The sequence below is a fragment of the Asterias rubens genome, chromosome 22 (genome assembly GCF_902459465.1).
Source record: "Asterias rubens chromosome 22, eAstRub1.3, whole genome shotgun sequence".
NCBI lineage: Eukaryota > Metazoa > Echinodermata > Asteroidea > Forcipulatida > Asteriidae > Asterias > Asterias rubens.
The window spans coordinates 4,021,319-4,038,569 of record NC_047083.1 but is presented as its reverse complement, the minus strand read 5'-3'; the positions used below and the strand labels follow the sequence as shown (position 1 = coordinate 4,038,569).

The following is a 17,251-nucleotide window of genomic DNA, read 5'->3' as shown; positions in this document are numbered from 1 at the left end:
CAATACATGTTGTAATATAGTATTTTGGATGGTAACCATGGTAACACCTTTTATTTTAACAATTTTGTTGCGCTTGACCGCTTTTGAGCTTTAATAGCTTAATGAAAGTTTGACATTGTGTTCATATTGCCATGCTGTTATCCAGAAAAGGGCAACTCTATAAGGAAGTTGTCAATTTCTATAGAGGAACATTTTTCAGGGGCACCAAGGCAAAAATCTGGGCAACAGGAGACAATTGCCTTCATATCTCTGTTTATATCAGGCTTGTTTTTTCAACAAGATAATAATAACATGATAATAATATATTTGATATAAAATAATGCTAATAAATAATAAATGTTATTTTGGGGCGCATTTTAGCATTTTTTTATTCCATCAAACCTCAAATTCAAGCCAAATCTCAATCAATATGACAAATCAACTTCAAAAAGGTACCCCATCAGGTCCTGATTAATAATATACATAGAAGATAAAATTTAATTTTTAGTCTTCAACAAAAAACTGTATGTAAATTTACTCAAGATGCAATTAAAATATTCAAATAGATATTAAAGACCGTGGACACTATTGGTAATTGTCAAAGACCAGTCTTCTCACTTGGTGTATCTCAACATATGCATAAAATAACAAACCTGTGAACATTTGAGCTCAATCGGTTGTAGAAGTTGCGAGATAACAATGAAAGAAAAAAACACCCTTGTCACACGAAGTTGTGTGCTTTCTGGTGCTTGATTTCGAGACCTCAAGTTCTAAACTTGAGGTCTCGAAATCAAATTCGTGGAAAATTACTTCTTTCTTGAAAACTACTTCACTTCAGAGGGAGCTGTTTCTCACAATGTTTTATACTATCAACCTCTCCCTATTACTGGTAATAAAGAAAGGTTTTGTGATGATTATTATTTTGAGTAATTACCAATAGTGTCCACTGCCTTTAAGTGTAGCTACACTTTACTCCGTGTAGTATAAATTTTAAAGATTGCAGTTGGACTTATTTTTATAAAAATTAAATGTCCTTTTTTGAAGAGGAATTGTAACTTGTCGTGTGTTTGTTTTGTTTGATATTTACTATTAAAAGTTACTAGAAAAAATGTAACTTAAAGGTTAGGATCTTTTACTTATAATTATTTTGCCGTAAAGGGGCAGCAGAACAGGTGTATCATCTAGTGTGACATTAAAGCCACTTTCGGTACAGAAAAAAAATTAAAGTTCAAAGATTTACTAATAACTTACAGGGTTTGAAGAAGGTAATGGTGAAAGACTTCTCTTGAAATATTATTTCATGAAATGCTTTACTTTTTGAGAAAACATTAACACAATATCAATTCTCAATCGAGAATTACGGATTTATTTTAAACATGTCATGACACGGCGAAACGTGCGGAAACAAGGGTGGGTTTTCCCGTGATTTTCTCCCGACTCCGATGACCGATTGAGCCTAAATTTTCACAGGTTTGTTATTTTATATAGAAGTTGTGATACACGAAGTGTGGGCCTTGGACATTACTGTTTACCGAAAGCGTCCAATGGCTTTATTTAAGCAACGAACTGTTGTTATATAGTTTATGGAGCTAGGAGGAGTGGCCTCAAAAACTAGTAGCAAGTCGGTTGGGAAAAGCACATTAGCTTTTTTTCAGGGGTGTTTTATATTACTGGTTTAGCACAAAAAACGGCTGACCTGCCAAGAATTTAAAACAAATCAGAAGTGTAGTGGCGGTCTGAAAATGTATTTAATTGGTTTGCAAGAGGCTGGAGACTTTAAAAAAAAAATTGAGTATTTTTTCAATATCAACATGGAGGTAGTCAGTAACTTTTTATTGCAGTTTATGGCCCTTTTCGAAACCACGGCTTCGATTTGGATTCCGAAGCCCCGAGTGCGTACATTCTCAAAACAACCACGGGGCTATAAAGCTAGCCTGAGTCGAATCCAAGGCTGAAGCCGTGGTTTCGAAAAGTGCGCGGCTCTGCAGCTGCTGTGTTCAGAGCCGTATGTTGTGTTGATAACGCCCTCTATTGACAAATCAACTTCTGACAGCTGCAAAACAATAAATTAAAAAACAAGATGGCAGCCAACGGGGGTGTGGGGCTAAACAACCGAGCGGAGAGTACGTTTCGTCGGATGATCTCCGATATAATAATGGAGAGGGGGAAGGTGAACTGTGCAGAGACAGTCGAAGGTACAATAGGAGATTTACAAACGATGACGAGAGGTGGGAATTCGGTGTTTTGTGGTGGAACTGTTTGCAAGTGGTTTGTTGTGGTGCACTGCATATGCATGCTGCATACGTAATTTACGTTGTTTTCTGTGCATGATGTGTGACTGAATTAAATATCATGGATGACTCATTTTTATTGGTCATCATGGCTTGGAATTGCATGTGTGTTTTCTTTATTTTGCATTGGGGAAGTCAATATTTTTTTAAAGTGGGCACTAGATCTGCTTTCGGCTGGAGGATTGAAAGATGCTGAGAATCTCAGCCAGTGAGATGCAAAAAAAGTGATTGAGTGGTTGAGCATTTTAATAATAAAACCAAGTTTCATCTTTTTAAATTTAAAAAAATTAAAGAATTTATGACTCATTTTATTTTTATTGATTGGTCAACATTGGTCCCTGGTTCTTGATTTGGAATTGCATGTGACGTGTGTTTACTTTTTTTTGCATGGAGAGAATATTCAATCAGGAAAAGTTTCCGTATGGCGCCAACACTTTTTCATTCGAAATGTACCTACATACATGTACATGTAATTTAATTCTTGTCCCTTTTTGTAAAAATGAGTGAACAAATTGTTGCGTGATTATACGGATAGATGTCCTTAAATCTTTTGTTTACGTTGGGCTTGAGGATTTTTTTGTTTTCATACCAATTCTAGTTGCGATTTATAACGTAACCCTCCTCCCGCCGTCGGGAGGAGGGTTAGGGGCCCTACCTAATTGCAACTACATGTACACCAATCCATGAACTTTGAAATGATAGATGCTGACTCACTCAGTTTTAGAAATCAACAATTATCTTTTTTGTGGATGACTCAATTTACTGGTCATTATGACTTTGATTTTGAATTGCATAATGTGTTTTCTGTTCCTGCATGGGGGAAGTCGATGTTTGGTTTACGTGGGCATCCACCATGGGAACGACGTGTTACTCACTGTTTACAAACAAAGGATTTTGTGTTTTTTAACACCATTCCATGAAAATGAAGAATGATTCTGCGTTACAAATAATTGAGTGCTAACTCAGTCCAACATTAGCCGCATCTTACAATTTACATGAAAATGTCTTTATTGTACAATGGGGAAAAACGTCTCAGTTTGAGTCAAAAATGCCAGCTCATCTGGTCATGAATCGCTCAAAAGATCGGCTCAAGATCAGATGAGCCATAATTGGCTCACATGAGTATAGACTTTAGCTCAGTCAAAAATGAGCCAATGTGAGCCAGTGGCTCAATTTTTATGGGACTCTAGGTTGGTTCCTAGGAGCAAGTTCGAGTAGGCACAACCAATGGTCGACCAGCCTGGGTTTCGAGTGCAAATGGTCAACCTTTAGTTAACCATTGTTCACACTCGAATTTGTTTTATGCAGTCAGAAAATGGAAGGAAAAATCACAGCAAAATTTCATGAATTATTAATTCTTAATTTTGTTATAATTTTGTTTAGATGGGTTTGTGCACATTCCAATGGAGGTGAACTGCTTCTGGACTCAAGTCTTCGCTCAACATTTTCTCACAGCGTCTGATGAACACAGAGACGACATGCTGTTTTTTGTTTATCGTCACAGTGCATCAAATAGAGCAGAACGACAGGTACGCTTCCATATCAATCTTAATACCATGGGTTCTCCCCCTTAAAAAACAAGCGTATCCCTAGGATTCAAGCTCTGGTGTTTCTGATCAGCAGAGTGTGGGTTCGAATCCCGGTCATGAACACTTGCTACATAAAATTGTGGAGGTAGTGCTTTCTGCTCTATACCGGCCAGGCTTCGGACTGATGATACCCTACTACATTCGTATGGAATGTTCAAGGGGTAACCCTGTTTCAGCCCCAGGAGTAGGTGGCAACTGCCTTTGGAAAAAAATATAATTGTAGCCCACACCTTGAAGTGGCCTTCAGGCCTTGTGTGTCTGGCGACTTGCAAACAAAACATAAAAAATCCCTAACCCTAACCCTAGCATGTAGATCACGAGGACCAGGGTTGTATGCGTAGCAAGACCATCAATATTATTTGTTTAAAGCCATTGGACACTTTCGGTAAACAGTATTGTCCAAGGCCCACACTTCGTGCATCACAACATATAAAATAACAAACCTGTGAAAATTTAGGTTCAATCGGTCATCGGAGTCGGGAGAAAATAACGGGAAAACCCACCCTTGCTATTTCGCCGTGTCATGACATGTGTTTAAAATTAATCCGTAATTCTCGATATCGAGGAATTGATAATTGTTTTAATGTTTTCTCAAAAATCAAAGCATTTCATGGAATAATATTTCAAGAGAAGTCTTTCACCATTACCTTCTGTAAATCCTGTGTTATTTGTAAATCTGAACCTTTTTTTTTTTTTTTTTCTGAAAGTGTCCAATGGCTTTAAAGGGAAGGTACACGTTTGGTAATTACTCAAAAAAATATTAACTTAAAAACTGACTTGGTAACAAGCATTGGAGAGCTGTTGATAGTATAAAACATTGTGGGAAACGACTCCCTCTGAAGAAATGTAGTTTTTGTGAAAGAGGAAATTTCTCACTAAAATAATAAAAGACTTCTACATATAGCTAGAAGTCTTTCATTCCTATCTGAGAGCACACCAATTCGTCCAACAAGAGTGTTTTTTCTTTCATCATTTTCTCGCAACTTCGATGACCTATTGAGCCCAAATTTTCACAGGCTTGTTATTTTATGCATATGATGGGATACACCAAGTGAGAATACTGGTCTTTGACAATTACCAAAGGTGTACCTTCCCCTAATTTAAACAAGAACATTGTTTTTAGTTTGTAAAATTGAAATGAGGTTTAACCGACTTTTCCCGATTTTGTTTCAACATGTTTAATCTAGAATGAAAAGGTAATTGTTTTTATTTTATTTTTGTTGACATTCTTATTATTTTCGTTTGTTTCATCACAAAAAAAAAAACTTGTCATCACTCTTTAGAATCAAGCATGGTTGATCATGTCGACCACGTAATCATGGTCTGGTGTTTCGTGGCCGAATGGTGTAATTCACTGGAGCCAAGCTTTGGTATTGTCAGCATTAGAGTGTGGGTTTGAATCCTGGTCATGACACTACAAGTGCCCCCTGAGCAAAGGCACTTTAAAGGGTGTCCATGTACCTTTTGTAGGACAAAAAAACACAATGTCCACAGATTTACACTAAACTTACACAGTTTGAAGATAATGGTAGTAGAAAGCTTCCCTGAAAATATTACGTGCTGAGGTGCTGTAGTTTTTGGGTAATGAGTAAAACAATGTCATGAAAATAATTTTGGTCTCATGAGACCAAAATTAAAGCATTTACAAACATATTTTCATTACATTGTTTTACTCATTTCTCAAAAACTACAGCACCTCAGTAAGTAATTATTTTAAGGGAAGCTTTCCACTATCATTATCTTCAAACCCTGTAAGTATAATTTAAATCTACGTATTATGGACACTTTGAAATAGTACTCAAATCCTTTAAAACCATAACTGCTTCAGAAAATATTGGGAGAGCAGTGGTAGTGCCTTCTGCTCTACCAGCCAGGCCTATATCCTAAGGGACACTGAAGGGGTTAACCAGCCTGTTTCAGCCCCAGTAGGGGAAAACATGCCCCTGGTGACAGTTGATCTCTAGGTTGAAAGTCAAAATCAGTTACAAGTGTGTCCCTCATGTTGAGGTGGCCGTCTTGGACTGACTTCAAAAAGCAATGACATCCATCGCAAGGCAAGATACCAGTATTACCACAGTGATTTGTATCAATCATTGCTGTGATTGGTCAAATCGGTGAACGCGCACAGTTTGATTGACAGGCCGGATCGGTTCATTCTTAGAACAGGACGGGTGAAGACACAATCATTTTCTCTCTCATTATTTCGGTAAACAGGTTGTTGTACTTCTTCGGTGGACTGGAAACTTAGTGTGATTTTCTCTGTCTTTTTTGCACATTTATGAATTATGAAACTACTGCACACGTTTTGGGTTACTATGGTACAGTGTATAATTTATTGGTAATATGGGATAGTTTGGAATGCTAGGTGGCAGCAGACTTATCAGGTACATTGTTTTCGTACGTCTGAGCATCATGGGCTTTTTGCTGAGAACCGTGCAAATATCAGACGTTTACAAAAACAATCTTTTTAAATCTGGTATTATTATTGTTGTTATAATTTCGCAACAACCATCAAGATAAAACCAATTTTAATGTCCCAGAATACACCTCAGGGCATTATTTAATACCAAAACACCAGGTAGAAAATGCTCAGAAGACCTGGTTTCAATTCATCTGCGTGTGGCCAAACATCCTAAAAGGTCCATTGTGACCCACAATTTCGAAAAAAACTGGGGTAAAACCGGATTTACCTTTAAAAACATTACTGTCACAATAAAATAAAAACCCTGACCTGCCGAAGGAGAGACACCAAATTTTATCATAATAAGCAGGGGGTTTCGTTTTTTTTTTCCTGGCACTGCGAAATATTACTTGACAACGGTGGAGGCTTGTGTAGTTTGTAAAATTTATCTCGGGAACTGATTCAAAATAATGTATTTGTGTGGAACACTTTTTTCCGCCTTTTCTAAGGTATTTGGAAGGGATTTTGTTTTTTTCCCAACTTCTCTATAGAAACTTAAATATATGTAACTTTTGGCAAAGACACAAGTCTTCGGTCAGGACATTGCTGCGAATGTTTTACTGCATCAATTTCTTATAAAGACAGCTATGTGCCCCTTGGACAAACCGAACCATAGAGGGTTTAGGCTCCGTCCTCTCATCTGAAGTCCTGAGAGTATTGTGAAGCACGCGCAATAATTCTCAAAACAACCGCAGGGTCACGCTAGCCTGAGCCGAATCTAGAGCCGAAGCCGGAGTCAAAAAGGGCCTTTCATTTGACTTTCACCAAGTAATTGCCTGCTATTTGAGGATATATTGCAAATGTTACCCCCTCTATTTGGCGAATGTGGCGACAACTGTGTTACAAATTTTAAAATGTAGAATGAAATTTTTGACCAAGGCTACAGAGACACAAGTTTAGGACCTTCACGAAAGTGTGTTCTGCTTGCATTAACCCCCACCCCACCACCAAAATAAATAAATAGTATGTCTCCTTTTACCTGTAAGAAAAACTTGTTATTCTTGAATCTAAATATGTTTTCTGTGTCTGATTTTTAGACAAGAATGGAGGTCTATCGCAAAGACTCCAAGAACCTACCGAGTTTAGGAGAACCAAATATAGACTGGGAGGAATCGGTCTACCTCAATCTTATACTACAACAGGTAAGAACCTAGACTGGTCCCCTGTTCAGGCACTAGGCCAAATTTCAAAGAGCTGCTGAAGCGCAAAATTGAAAGCACAAAAATATCTCGCTTGTTTTACACATACTATATTACAGTCCGAAATTCCCTGCCATATGATATTGCTTGTGACTGGTATTTAGCTGCTGTTTACTTTGCATAACAATTGAGTGGAGGCTTGGCCGGTACTCTGAATTTACTAAGCAAGAATTTTGTTGCTTAAGCAAAGTTTTGTGCTTAAGCAGCTCTGTGAAATTGAGCCCTGGTCCCCTGTAAGACAGGTACTGTTCTTTTAGCGTGTGCTGTGTGTACGAAGACAGCGGATAGTCTGTCCGTCCTTAAGAAGCATTCTCAACAGGTCTACGCATGACCGTCCAAGAGGCGGATGAAATAAGAAACCACTACTATTATTATAATCTCCCCTTCCATTTATCTGACAGTATGACTACATTTTAACGTGTGCTGTGTGTACCAAGACAGCGGATAGTCTGTCCGTCCTGAAGAAGCATTCTCAACAGGTCTACGCTTCACCATCCAAGAGGAGGATGGACACCAAGGGGGAGGAGACCGCCGTCTCGTACCCCAACATCTTCTTCATGATCGACAACTTTGACGAGGTAATTAATTCAATTCAATTTTTTATTGGTCCTACCATGGAGGAAAATTCATTTTGAATACATGCAATACAGACACAATTAATAATACACAAACATAAATAAACTACTGGAAATACATACACAATGTAATATTAATTAATCAGAGAAAACTACATAATAAACCACTATGGAATCATACTGAAAACAACTTCTAAGCAGAAAGTAAACAAAGTAGTTCAACACTGAGGTTGAGTAGACGGACAGAGTATGAAGGAGTTGAGGTACATGTTTGTTTTGCACCGAAGTGACTGCCATCACCTACCACTTCTTAGTTTGATGAAGAATTTGTTCAATGGATGGTTAGTGTTACATTCGACTGCCTCTGCTTTAGATCGAACCTTATCTTTGCAAGTTTCATCAAGATCGATGTCTATCCCTAGGATTTTCGATGCTTGTTTCACATCCCGTTTCATTTTACCAGTATCTTGTTTTCTTGCTCCATTGTACCAAACCACACACTCATGAGTAATAGCACCTGTAATAACAGATGAGTAAAACGGAATCATAATTTCCTTGTCTACATGAAAATAATTCAAATCCTTCATTATGTCTGATTACATAACAACCTTAAGCATTTTGATTGGAGGGCTGTCAGTCACTTGATAGCAAGTAAACGTACCATTGGACGCTACGCCATTCACTGTGCATTTTTCGTTCCATTCAACGTGCATTTTGGTCCCCATTTACTGTGCATTTGTCATTCCATCCGATTTGTTCTTAGAAGAAAGTTTTAATGTTAACTAACTTTGAGAGTTATTACCAAAGGTTATACATGAGATACCCTCCCAACATACACACAATTGTGATGCAAACAAGGGTAATGAGTCGTTTGTCAAAAAATTAATATCGGTTGGGAGAGAAACAAACCTAAAACAGGCAAACAGGGGTGACATTTTAAGAAATGTTGTTTTTGTAAGCTTTTACGCTTAATACAAAAACAAAATAGATCTTTTTTCGATATTGGCAAAAATAACATCACAAAGGGTAAATGACATTAGCATTGAAAGAAAGTGTGCCAATAAACAACTCGACTGTGTAAACCTCTTTCTTCTCAGTTTTATCCTCTCGCATCTCTTGTTCAGTGTTGTTTCTACTTTCACAAGTCTTAAACCAAAGGTGTTATCAATATGGGGTTTTAAAGGCAGTGGCAAAATTGGTAATTACTTAAACTAATGATTATCATAAAACCTTTCTTCATAAAAAGCATCTGAAAGCACACAACTTCATGTGACAAGGGTGTTTTTTTCTTCCCATTATTATCTCGCAACTTCGACGACCAACTGAGTTCAATATGTCACAGGGCCTGTTTGTTATTGTGTGCATATGTGGAGATCACTAGGTGAGAGTACTGGTCTTCGACAAGGGTTGGTGACCGAACCGAGAGACCCTTTTTTGGCCCATTGTCCGGCGGATGGGGAGGGGTAAGTGGGTGCCACCAGTCCTCAACCTGCCGGCGCTACTATAGGGGGGTGGAAACAACCAATAGTGTCCGCTGCCTTTAAATGGAAATGGCCTTGCCCTTTCAACATGTTCACAGAGGAAATTCCAGACTTGAAATGACCCAGGTCGTCGACAAATGACTCATTTTTTGCTTGAGATCATCACAGGGTTACACTGTGCAAGCAATTTATACAGTGTATTCATCATGTTCATACACTCTACTTATCGTGCTTGTACTCCGTCAAAGACAGTACACTTAAAGACACTGGAAACTATTGGTAATTGTCAAAAAACCAGCGTGTACAGTTGGTGTATCTCAACATATTATGCATGAAATAACAAACCTGTGAAAATTTGAGCTCAATTGGTCGTCGAAGTTGGAGGTAATAATGAAAGAAAAACCATCCTTGTCACACGAAGCTGTGTGCTTTCAGATGCTTGATTTCGAGACCTCAAATTCTAAATCGTAGGTCTCAAATTCAAATTCGTGGAAAATTACTTCTTTCTCTATAACTACATCCCTACTCCAGAGGGAGCCGTTTCTCACAATGTTTTATACTATCAAACTCCCCCATTACTCGTCACCAAGTAAGGTTTTATGCTAACAATTATTTTGAGTAATTACCAATAATGTCCACTGCCTTTAAATGAATTCAAAATTGTCTGTCGCTAGCGCCTATACTCTTATGAATAAAACATCAAGATTCCTTCTGGGTAGAAATTAGCTTACTCCAGGATCCTTAATCCACTCTCTTTAAACCTAAATCCATTGATCGTGGCCTAGGGGCAGAATGTATACGTAAAGTTATTCCCTTTTTGCTGCCCCTTGTCTAACGGCATTGTCGCCGCACTGCCTAGTCAACTGCTAGTATAATTAGTCTTACAAGATTATTGAACCGGAGTCAATTTATATACCGTGTCTGCGGACACTTCAAGTGTGTCTACCCATTCTCGTGTTTGTTTGCTGTTTTTCTAATAAAGACGACCCCCCAGCAGTTTTTTCTTCCTTAATTTGTGTGTCTACGGGATCCCATTATTCATGACTTGGAAATACACTCTGGGCCGAATTTCATAGAGCTGCTTAAGCACAGTAAAGTACACCAAGCACAAAAAACAGAACAGGGTTACCAGCCAAAATACCCTGTCACATATATTTAGTGACTGGTATCCTGGTCATTTCTGCTAAGCAGAAAATGGTTCAGTGCTTAAGCAGCTCCACATACATGTAGGGGCCTGTATGTTGTTTTTTCTTCCTTAATTTGTGGATGTGTACGGGATTCCATTATTCATCGTCTTGGCACTATGGCCACAATTTCATTGGGATGCTTTGAAGCACAAAAAGTATTTTTAAAGCACAACAACATTATGCTTACCGGCACAGGGTTATCAGCCAAAATACCATGTCACATGTACAATTTGTGACCGGTGTCCGGCTCATTTCTGCTAAGCATAAATTGTTCAGGGCTAGCTAAAGCAGCTTTATGAAATTGAGCCCTGGGCCCAAGTTCATAGAGCGTCTTTTTAGCTAAGCACAACAAAATTATGCTTACCAGAGCAGGGTTGCCAGCCAAAATACCATGTACCATGTCAAAATACCATGTACAATTTTAGCTGGTATCTTGTTCATATCTGCTAAGCAGAAAAGTGCTCAGTGCTTAGCAGCGCTATGAAATTGGGCCCTCTTTTTGGTGGTTGATTGTAATGCTATCATTCGTAAAGTAATGGTGTTTCTGATGAGCAGAGTGTGGGTTCGAATCCCCAGCCGTGACACTTAACCATTGCTTCGCCCTTCGGATGGGACGTAGAGCCGTTGGTCCCATGTGCTGTGTAACCAATTGTGTCAAGATTTTCACAGGTTTGTTATTTTAAACAAAAAGTGATATTCAAAGTGAGAATACTCAAAACGTTTTTTAGCATAAAAACTTACTTGGTAACAAGTACATGAAGTAATGGAGAGCTGTTGATAGTATAAAATATGTGGGAAACAGCTCTTTCTGAAGTAAGGTAGTTTTCGAGAAAGTAGTAATTTTCCATGAATTTGATTTCGAGACCTCAGATTTTGAGTTTTTTTTCTCAAATTTTCACAGGTTTGTTATTTTGTGCATATGTTGAGATACACCATTGACAATTACCAATAGTGTCCAATACCTTTAACTTGGTGCTATTGCTGCTCTGCGACATGCTATGATTAACGTTGTTGTCTTTTTGACTTGGCAGGTGTTTGGTGATGTAATGGTTGAAGAAGGACAGCTTATATGCGTAGAGGTCGTCGCAGCAGAGAAACAAGGTCACTATCGTAGCGTTATATTTCTAGGCTCGGTGAGGTACGAATCGCTAAGGAGGGTGTATGAAGCCAGGGTAAGCTCACAACTAACATGACTAGAGCCTTGCATAATACTTCCTGTGAACGCACATGCGATATGAAATTTCATGTGAAGTCATAAATTCGTCAACAAGATAATTCGCAACAGTTGTTCAACTGCTGCAAAACAATCGCTGCAAAAACAGCCTTGTGATGTCAAAATTTGCTTCGCATTCGCAGGAAGTATAAACCAGGCTTAACCGATGCTAAGTGGTGTTTGTTTATTTGTTTGTTTGTTTGTTTGTTTGTTTGTTTGTTTGTTTGTTTGTTTGTTTGTTTGTTTGTTTGTTTGTTTGTTTGTTTGTTTGTTTGTTTGTTGTTTCCATTATCTTCCTGTCAAGGGAACTCAGCAAACTCCTACAAGGGGATACAAACACCAAGCTGGCAACAGTCAAACTCTTTCACACAAACTGTGGTTTAGCAACTATGATTATGAATTGAACAAGTCAGGAAATTGTGATTCAGTAACTAGACGACAATCTGAAATGTTATTTTTCATATTGGAGATTGTCTTCAACTGATTGCCTGTAAATTGCCTGCAGTCGATTTCACCAAACTCTTCCTAACTTAGGATTGATCTTAGGACCTAGGACGAGTTAGTTCCGTTTATTCGAAGACGAAAGGACACATTGAACCCATCCTAAGTTAGGATTACTCGTCCTAACTCAGTAGGATTAATCCAGTGGATGCCAGAAAGTGTTTTTATCTTGTTGTTCTTTTCATTTTCAATTCACCACAGGCGAGTGTAACTTCCAGAGTAGCTGCTTCCATGGGGCTTTACGGTCGTGGAAAGAGCCGTGTAGAGTTTATCCGAATGAAGGGGCCAGAGGGCAAAGGTTACGCCGAGGTCGCCGTCAGTAGACACCACCGGGTCGGTTCTATAGACTACAGCAGTAGTGAAGATATGACTAGCGGGATTGAGAGTAATGCAGAGTCACCAACAGAAGAGGTATGGAAAATCTCATTCCACTGTCCCTGCCCAAATGCCCCTGTCCCACTGCCCCTGTCCCACTGCCCCTGTCTTGTCCCATTGCCCCTGCCCTGTTTCACTGTCCCTACTATTTTTCATTGCTTCTTCCCTGTCCCACTTTTCCTGCCCTTCAGGGTTCGAAATTAGCGGTCGCCCGGTCGCCAAATGCGAGTGAAAAGAGCGGCGGGCGAGTGAAAACCCTTTCTCACTAGCCCGCCGGGCGGGTCAAATAATTTTTCCTTTTCACATATAAATGAGGGTTCAGTGGCAAAATCCCACAGAAAAGCTTTTAAACTAGTAAGTTTGACAATTGTAGATACTTGCTAGATTTAATTTTGCCGTGATCGGGACTGGAATTGCTGTCGTTCGTTTCAGAAAACACGTACAATCAATTGAAAACATGATGCACAAACCACATGGTGCCGATCGAGTATCCTTACAGTACATGTACATGTACACGGTCGCCCACTGGTACGTCCATGCAGTATGCACAGCACATACACAACACACACACAGTCGTCCAAAGTCCATTCTGACCAACACTCTGCACGCTGTGATTGGCCGTTGATGGCTGTTAATAATTCCATATTCAAGATGTTCTTGACTAGACTTCAATGCAGTACATGTTCGCGAACGGAGTAAATAATTGCCGCACGTTGTGCATTATGCCAGCAGACTGTGCACAATGTACAGCCTTTGAGGAATTCCAATAACATGGACAACTTTTGCCAACAGAGGGCGTTGCGAGGCAAAGTTCATTGAATTATTTCTCGATGTGCGTTGTTGACTGATCGTTGATTCATGAAGATTTTGTTGCAAACAGAGTTCAAATCATGTTCAAATCAACGGACCCCCTATAACCATGAAGTCATGAAAGTTGTTGTTGATGGAAAAGGGATAGTTTAAGGTAAAAATTCAGATATAAAATCCTTAAAAATTAAGCAATTTTAAGGGCTTCATTTTCTTTGTTTCTTTTTTTATATTTTTTTAAAATAAATACATGTGGGCTAGTGAAAAAACCTGCAGGCGATCGAAAAATTGTGGTTGACTCGCCCAGCGGGCGATTGAAAAAATAAGTTAAGGGAAACCCCTGCCCTGTCCTATTGGCCCTGCCCTGTCCCACTGCCCCTACTATGTCTCATTGCCATGTCCCACTGCCCCTGCCCTGTCCTATTGCCACTGCACTGTGACAAACACTGAAACTCTAGTTTTTATAGTTTTTTTTCTTCTTTTTCTTTCGTCCACGGTTGTTAGTGTAAACCAATTATTAGGCAACCGAAAGATGCAGCTGCAAATAACAACCACATCAAGCCGGCACTAAGGAAGTCTCGTTCAGACAGTGAAACGTTAGGTCAGCTTGACGAAGACAGAAGAACGAGAGACGAGGAGAGAGCTATGTCAGAGGGTGAGTCCATGCAGATGGTCCTTGAGACAACTTCGGTAAATTGACAAAGACCAGTTTTCCACCTTGGTGTATCCCAACAAATATATATGTATGCATACAATTTTCAAGAGATGGAAGAAAAATACCCTTGTTGTACAAAGTTGTGTGCTTTCAGATGCCTAAGAAAAGGTCCCAGGCCTGAGGTCTTACATTATATGAACAAGAAATTACCTCTTTCTCATAAATTATGTTACTTCAGAGGAAGCCGTTTCTCACAATGTTTATATTATCAACAGCTCTTCGTTGCTCGTTACCAAATAAGATTTGTTACAATAATTTTGGCCATGACCCACCATTTTAAAGGATTTGGGTACCTTTTCAAAATGTCCATAGATTTATTTACATTAAACTTACAGGGTTTGAAGATAATGATAGTGGAAAGCTTCCCTTTAAATATTACTTAACCGAGGTGCTGTAGTTTTTGAGAAACGAGTAAAACAATGTCATGAAAATACGTTTGTAAATGATTAAAATAATTTTCGTCTCATGAGACAAAAATTATTTTCATGACATTGTTTTACTCATTTCCCAAAAACTACAGCACCTCAGCACGTAATATTTTCAAGGAAGCTTTCTACTATCATTATCTTCAAACTGTGTAAGTTCAGTGTAAATCTGTGTTTTTTGTCCTACAAAAGTTACATCGACCCTTTAACTTGATTATTAAATAAAATTATTATTTGATAGATGAGCAAGGTATTACCGAAGGTTGGAGAAATCGATGGTTGAGACGGACGTCGAGTGCTCTCCGTCGCTTCAAGAGAACCCAAGCTGCAAGTGTCAGACAGCTGACTCTTAATGTTCACTTAACGTACGTGACGCTACCGTGGCATCGTATTATAGGAGGTGAGTCACGCCTAGAGCTCGGGACTCGGGAGTGTCAGACTTTGTGTTGTTTCATGGCCTAGCAGTTGACGGAACACGTTGCCTTGGATTGGACGAGTTGGTCTTTGAAAAGCGTTAGTAACTGTTTGTTATAAAATGCATATGATCAGAGAGATGTTTTAAAAGTAGAATAAAATGATGCACACAAGTGGCACTTGAAGTTGCACGGTTTTCCGTTTATTTCATCGACAAACATAATCGGCCATTTATCGGAGTCAAATGTTTGACTCCCATAAATGGTCGACCGTGTTAGTTCACAAAGTAAAAGGAAAACCACGCAATATCGAGTGATAACTCTGTGGATCATTGTATTCTACTTTTAAAACATCTTTCTAACCATTATGCTTTTTGTAACAAACTGTTTCAAACGGTTTTAAAAGACCAACTCGACCGATCCAAGGCAGCGTGTTCCTTTAAGAGCACCAGACTCCAGCTCTGGTGATTGTGATCAGCAGAGTGTTGGTTTGAGTCCAAGTCTTGAAATGGTGTGTTGTAGCTAAGCGGTTAAGAGCACGAAACTACGAGCTCAGGGGTTGTCGTCTGATAAAAAAAACAAGCAACTAATTTTTGTTTCCATATGATAAATTTTTCACTAAAAGAAATGGTGCATGATAGGGTGAAATGATTTCTAAGTTTTCATTTCCTTTAATTTATTCACCAGATGTCCTTGAAACTCAGAAGCAGCCCGTCCTAAGCTAGTACAGAGTTCAACTCTCGTCTAGTTTCTTGCCAACTCAGGATATCATTCTCCTCCCGGCGTGACATCAACCCTTATCGACCTCCTCCAGCGGGCACTGAGGCCCCGCCCCCTCCTATAAGAAGGTTGTTTTTATTTTTCTACTCCTTCGACTATTTGCAGGTGTTGTTTAAGAGTAGACTCCCTGAGTGGTGTTCCTCATAGTCCAAGAAGTAGCGCTCAAATTTGAGAGAAAAAAAACCTCCAAGACCACCTGTAGCTCAATATTAAGGGGTCTGGGTACGTTTTGTATGACACAAAACACAGTGTCCACAGGTTTACATTAAAGGGACACGTTGACTCGAGTTAGTCTATGAAAAGCGATTGTAACGTAGTAGAAAGCTTCCCTTGAAATATAACTTGCTGAGGTGCTGTAGTGTTTTAGAAATGGGTTAAACAATGTCAAAGAAAGAATGTCTGTCTCCTGGAAACATTGCTCCGCGATTTTTTTTCTCAAAAACTTGACAACTATTGAAGCTGAAACTTCTACAGGTCAATTAATTACAAACGTGTACATCCTCATTCTCAGTGAGAGAAGGGATTCATGTCATGGCCAAAAAGCTTATTTTAAAAAAGGTGTCAAAAACCCTTTAACCCGACCAGAGTACTGGTTACACGAACAGAGCACTGCTTACCACTTAAACAATTAAACTGTTTGAGTGTAAAAAAAAAAAGCACTAAAGGGGGTCATTCATAAACACTACCGAAGTTGGTTTAACTCATGGTTCAACCCAATTGAGTTCAACTCTGTGTGAACGTTACTAAAGTTAGTCTGAATCGGGTTCAACCCATAAAAGTTAGACCGTCCAGCGAGGGGGTTTATCTTTAGACCGCTTCGGGTTTATCTTTTAACACTGTGTGTGGACAGAATTTAAAAATACCACATCCGGTTTAACTCACAACAGACGACCCATTGACCTCCGTAATCATTACGTCTTAAACACATGGTGACCAATGAACAGGACAATAAACCGGATGTTAGAGTAACATGGTTCGCCGCTGCTTTGCCCTTTGCTGTCTGAGGGAAGGGGGGAACAACTTTTGACAACTTTTTACAACCACCTCGAAAGTTAAACCGGTTCGGTTAACTAAACTTAGTTCGCTGTCTGAAGATTGATCTCATTTTGTATTTTGATTATGGAAAAGAACGCTTCAATAATCGACAGATATTTCATGCATCGGACTGAAGGTCAACATTTGTTTCATATTTTTTCATCATATTCTGAAATCGCACAGAAAATAGCAAGTGTAGGGCCCAATTTCATAGCGTCACTTACC

At 39.0% G+C, this 17,251-nt stretch overlaps 1 protein-coding gene across 2 annotated transcripts; it reads left to right on the top strand.

Moving 5' to 3' along the window:
* Window positions 1-1,610: 1,610 nt before the first annotated feature.
* On the top strand, window positions 1,611-16,848 carry LOC117305014 (uncharacterized protein KIAA0930 homolog). 2 transcript variants are annotated; one of them, XM_033789700.1, is made up of 9 exons: window positions 1,611-2,174; window positions 3,654-3,799; window positions 7,358-7,462; window positions 7,921-8,097; window positions 11,794-11,934; window positions 12,678-12,887; window positions 14,163-14,313; window positions 15,040-15,198; window positions 15,899-16,848. In XM_033789700.1, the coding sequence occupies exons 1-9, from the start codon at window positions 2,060-2,062 to the stop codon at window positions 15,934-15,936; spliced, it is 1,242 nt and encodes a 413-aa protein (XP_033645591.1). In that variant the 5' UTR covers window positions 1,611-2,059; the 3' UTR covers window positions 15,937-16,848. The 2 variants fall into 2 exon arrangements, with proteins under 2 accessions (XP_033645591.1, XP_033645590.1); XM_033789699.1 differs by having other exon boundaries at window positions 1,611-2,207.
* The last annotated feature ends 403 nt before the right edge of the window (window positions 16,849-17,251 follow it).

What these genes read in the sequence shown, in the direction of transcription:
- LOC117305014 (XM_033789699.1), top strand. Translation starts at nt 2,060, where the DNA reads ATGGCAGCCAACGGGGGTGTGGGGCTAAACAACCGAGCGGAGAGTACG. An exon ending in TTTACAAACGATGACGAGAG is followed by an intron (nt 2,208 to 3,653) that starts GTGGGAATTCGG and finishes AATTTTGTTTAG; the next exon opens with ATGGGTTTGTGCACATTCCA. An exon ending in GTGGCATCGTATTATAGGAG is followed by an intron (nt 15,199 to 15,898) that starts GTGAGTCACGCC and finishes TTTATTCACCAG; the next exon opens with ATGTCCTTGAAACTCAGAAG.